Source organism: Oryzias melastigma, unplaced genomic scaffold (assembly GCF_002922805.2).
Source record: "Oryzias melastigma strain HK-1 unplaced genomic scaffold, ASM292280v2 sc01799, whole genome shotgun sequence".
In the NCBI taxonomy this organism is placed as follows: Eukaryota; Metazoa; Chordata; class Actinopteri; order Beloniformes; family Adrianichthyidae; genus Oryzias; species Oryzias melastigma.
This window is the reverse complement of record NW_023418379.1, coordinates 2,750-7,012: the sequence shown is the minus strand read 5'-3', so window position 1 is coordinate 7,012 and position 4,263 is coordinate 2,750. Positions and strand designations below refer to the sequence as shown.

The 4,263-nt window shown below is 44.6% G+C and overlaps 1 protein-coding gene across 1 annotated transcript; it reads left to right on the top strand.

Annotated features, from left to right (window-relative positions):
- Positions 1 to 1,869: 1,869 nt before the first annotated feature.
- On the top strand, positions 1,870 to 3,078 carry LOC112139636 (F-box/WD repeat-containing protein 7; the record flags this gene model as incomplete). The annotated part of the gene is given in 1 exon segment (XM_024262475.1): positions 1,870 to 3,078. A coding segment is annotated over 1 exon segment (82 nt), but the record flags the coding sequence as incomplete, so codon positions are not given.
- Between the last annotated feature and the right edge of the window lie 1,185 nt (positions 3,079 to 4,263).

Here is a 4,263-nt window from a genome sequence, read left to right as displayed (position 1 = left end):
GCACACACTGCAGGGTAAGAGAAGTAAAAAAAATGAGAAAAGGGCGGGTCAAAGCAGGCCGATGGGTCAACGTAGGACAATGGGTCAACGTAAGACGATGGGTCAACATAAGACGATGGGTCAACCTAGTATCTTAGACCAATGTAGGACGATGGGTCAACGTAGGGCGATGGGTCAACGAAGGACTAGGTCAACCTAGTTATATAGACCAATGTAGACCAATTGGTCTACGTAGTATAATAGACCAATGCAGGAAAATGCGTCAAAGTAGGCAATGGCCTAACAAAAGATGATGGGTCAACATTGTATGCTAGACCAATGTAGGACGAGGGGTCAACATAGTATCCTAGACCAATCTAGGACGATGGGTCAACATAGTATGCCAGACCAATGTAAGACGATGGGTCAACCTAGTATCATAGACCAATGGAGGACGATGGGTCGAAGTAGGACGATGGGTCAATGGAGGATAATGGGTCAACATAGGACCATGGGTGAATGTAGTGTTATAGACCAATGTAACATGATGGGTCAAAGTAAGATGATGCTTTGATGATACAGGACCATAGGTCAACATACTATAATGGGCCAGAGTAGGATGATGAGTCAGAGTAGGATGATGGGTCAGAGAACCATGATGGGTCAAAGCATGACTGTAGACATTCCTCCAAGTACTTTGGTGTCCAAACATCTATCTGGATAACTGGTCTACATGCCCAAATGAACAAATTCTCGGCTCTAACACAAACTTGGTACTAACTGGTCCTTGTTTTTTTGGTTTAGGTCCAAACAAACACCAGTCTGCAGTGACGTGTCTGCAGTTCTGCAGAGGTCTGGTTCTTTCTAGTTCAGATGACGGAACGGTCAAGCTGTGGGACCTCCGGACAGGAGCATGGCTGCGGGATGTGGTGGCACTGCAGAGCCGAGGATCAGGTCAGTGGTAGATTCTTTCTCAACAAGGAACTACCTGATCTCTCAAATGTTATTCCAGAGTTCATGAAGAATCTAAATGCAGTCTGGTTTCCTGAAATGGTGATCAGTTGAAAGTTCCGCCTCTCTTTTCACTCGTCTCTCCAAGACATACGATCGTAGGGTAGACGATACAGCCGACCTCCTGCCTTGTGCTCCAATGGACTCCCTTGTGTTTGACGTGGTACTGGTACAAAAGTATCAAACTAATACACAGATTGTGGAGGCAGTTTCTCCTGATCATACCCTTCAGGGTATCAATGTCATTGCCCACCTGGGCATTGATGTCTCCCAGTAGATGGAGTCTCCACTTACTAATACCCTTCTTAGAGACACCGCAAAGTTCTCCATCCTGTTCGGCCCGTAAGTCGAGACCACAGTAGGAGACCAGGACCCGATCTGGATGCGAAGGATACGACCTTTTCATTCATTGGGGAGAACCTCAACAAATGATGACTAAGCTAGGGGACTATGAGCAAACCCAACCTACCCTGTTGCCCCTTACCATGGACAACTCCAGAGTCAGACAGAATCCAAAACCTTCTCCAGAATTTCGGTCGATAAAAGTTAGAGAAATTTAGTAAAACTAAGACTTCTTTGGTTTGTGTCAGTTTATTTTCTCCTCAGTATCATGAATGAGTTTTTTAAGTTTTTTAATTAAGTTTTTCTTCTTTCTGTCCCCTTTTCATTTTTTTTCCTTTTATATCATGCTTGAACTTACAACTCAAGTTTATGTTGTATGTTTTTTAATGAATAAAATGAAATAAAAAAAAAATAAAAAAAAAAATGAAGTGGTTGGGAGTAAAACTGTTTGTCAGCTCGAGTGACCTCCTTCTGCTCTCCAACAGGTGGCGTCGTGTGGCGAATCAAAGCGTCCGACACCCGTCTGGTGTGTGCTGCCGGCAGCCGCAACGGCACAGAGGAGACCAAGCTGCTCATCATGGACTTTGACCTGGACGACACGAAGACAGAGGGCGAGTAAAGCTGCGCCAGAGAGAGACCGGGACGGGATTTTAGGGTTTATTTTTGTTGAGAACGTCGTTGGATTTTGACCAAAGTCCTGGTTGGAGTCAGCTTATCTCCTGAGAGCAGAAGAAGCTCCGCCTCATGGACCATGTTTGAAAAGTGATGCTGGCAGACAGTTTCTAATGATCAACAACTGATTTGTTTCATTTGAAGACTTTTCAGGTTCTGAATGTATCCTGTTGAAGAAGAAGAACTTCAAAGCCAAACAGGTTTTAGTTTTTGCTGCTGAACCTAGGAGGTGCTGTTGATGCTGTTTGAACCCACTAAATCTAAAAAGAAGAAGGTTAACAGCGCCTCCTGGAGTCAACATGAAGATTGAAACTTCATCTTTTGTGGACTTCTGGGGATGAAAAGGTCGCAGCTGCTGCTCCCATTTCAGCTGAAATGGATGTAAAGTTCAAGTTTTGAACGTTTCAGTGGGGGCGGGACTTAAAGATTGTTACCGCCCATCAAATCCAGGTCATATCATTGATCAAGTTTGAAGCCAAAGTAATGCTTTCATTCATCCATCAGTGTGAAGATAATGTGGAGATTCTTCTTGAAATATTCAGAAAAGCAACTATTTTTGTTTCGTAATGTCTGAAAGTGACATTTAAATGTTTTTGTTTAATTAATTGACCAATACTTTCACCAAAAGACATTTATTTTGAATGGGGAGATGTTTATTATTTCAAATTAAAGCTGATCAGCTTCCATCCATCAGAGGGAACGAAATCCCTTCCTCAATCATTTCTGCTGCTGAAGTTTCGCCTCCGTTCCCACCGTCTATGAAGTGAATAGAAAAAGGTAAATAATTTAAAACAATTGCTCTTTGGAGATAAGCCGATAAGCTGTTGTTGCCAGGCAACAGCTGGAGCCTGTAAAGCAGCGTTCGGGCAGCATCTCCCACAGCAACGCGCGGTATTTCAGGCTGCGGGTTTGACCTTTCAGCCTCTCCGGCGACGTGTAGATTCTTGTAAATAACAGGAAGGATGTACATAATTCAAGGTTTTATAAGAGAAACAGAAAACTATTGTCCTGTGGAATAAAGAGAAGAGCTGAATGGATGAATAAAACTGAATAAATGAAGATGAGTTTTGTAAACGTCTGTCTGGTTGTCTTTTCTCCACTTTTGCTTTCTGTTAAACTAAATCTAAAACAGGAAATCTCAGGAACTCGTGTTTGAGGCGTAAACTTTCTTTGCTCTTTGAAGGGGCAGAAGTCATGGATTTTCAATTTTTAAAATGTCCTTTCCATAGTTACTGTTGGGTGAAAGCGGGATACAACCTGGACAGATCACCAGCCTGTCACAGAGCCTGTAGATCTGAAGCATCACGATTGTTACACAAGCCAGCCGCCCTGTACACAGCAGAGCTAGCAAGTGCCGACACTCAGGGGCCAGAAGAGCTAGCAAACACCATCAAGGGGCCAGAAGAGCTAGCAAACAACGCCACCCAGTTCACAACAGAGTTACCAAGCGCCGCCAACCAGGGGCTAGTAGAACTAGCAAGTACCACCACCCAGTGGCCGGCAGAGCTAGCAAGTGCCACCATCAAGGGGCCAGTAGAGTTAGCAAACTACGCTACTCCGGTTGCAGCAGAGCTAGCTAGTCCTGCCCCCCAGAGGCCAGTAGAGCTTGCAAGTACCACCACCCAGGTTACATCAGAGCTAGCAAGTGATGCCACCCATGCGCCAGCAGAGCTAGCAAGCGCCACCACCCAGTGTAGGGCAGAGCTAGCGAGCACCATCAACCAGAATACGGCGAAGCTAGCAAGCTCAGCCAGACCCTGGGTAGAGGGGTTTGCCATGCTGACCTACAATCCCACGTTGCTCCTAAAGGCTTGACCCAACCAGGGCCCATGGGAGGAGGAGCCCCATGCTTGCCTTCAAGTCCCAACCACAGGCACTGGCTCCAGGGTGGGACCCTGGTGACCCCAATCTGGGCAAATATTGGTGAGTGTCTGTTCGTGTTTGTTTGTTAGCTTAGCAGCGCCATGTTATTTGAATGGCCGCAGTTAGCATTCTTGTCACACACATCTTTATGTCTGGTTCACACAAACATCATGTTTAGCTTGTTCAGACTCGCACATTAATTTACTGTGCCTCTAATATATGATTTGAGTATGTTGTCAATCGCTATTTAGCGCTTATTTAGGCACTTTAACCTAGCAGGTGTAGCTGATTTTATCATGGCTGTATAAGCACATTTAGCAGCTAATATTTTACTGATTATGATGAATTATGAAGAATGTATAAATATTGTTGTACTTCATTGTTTGATTGATGGAT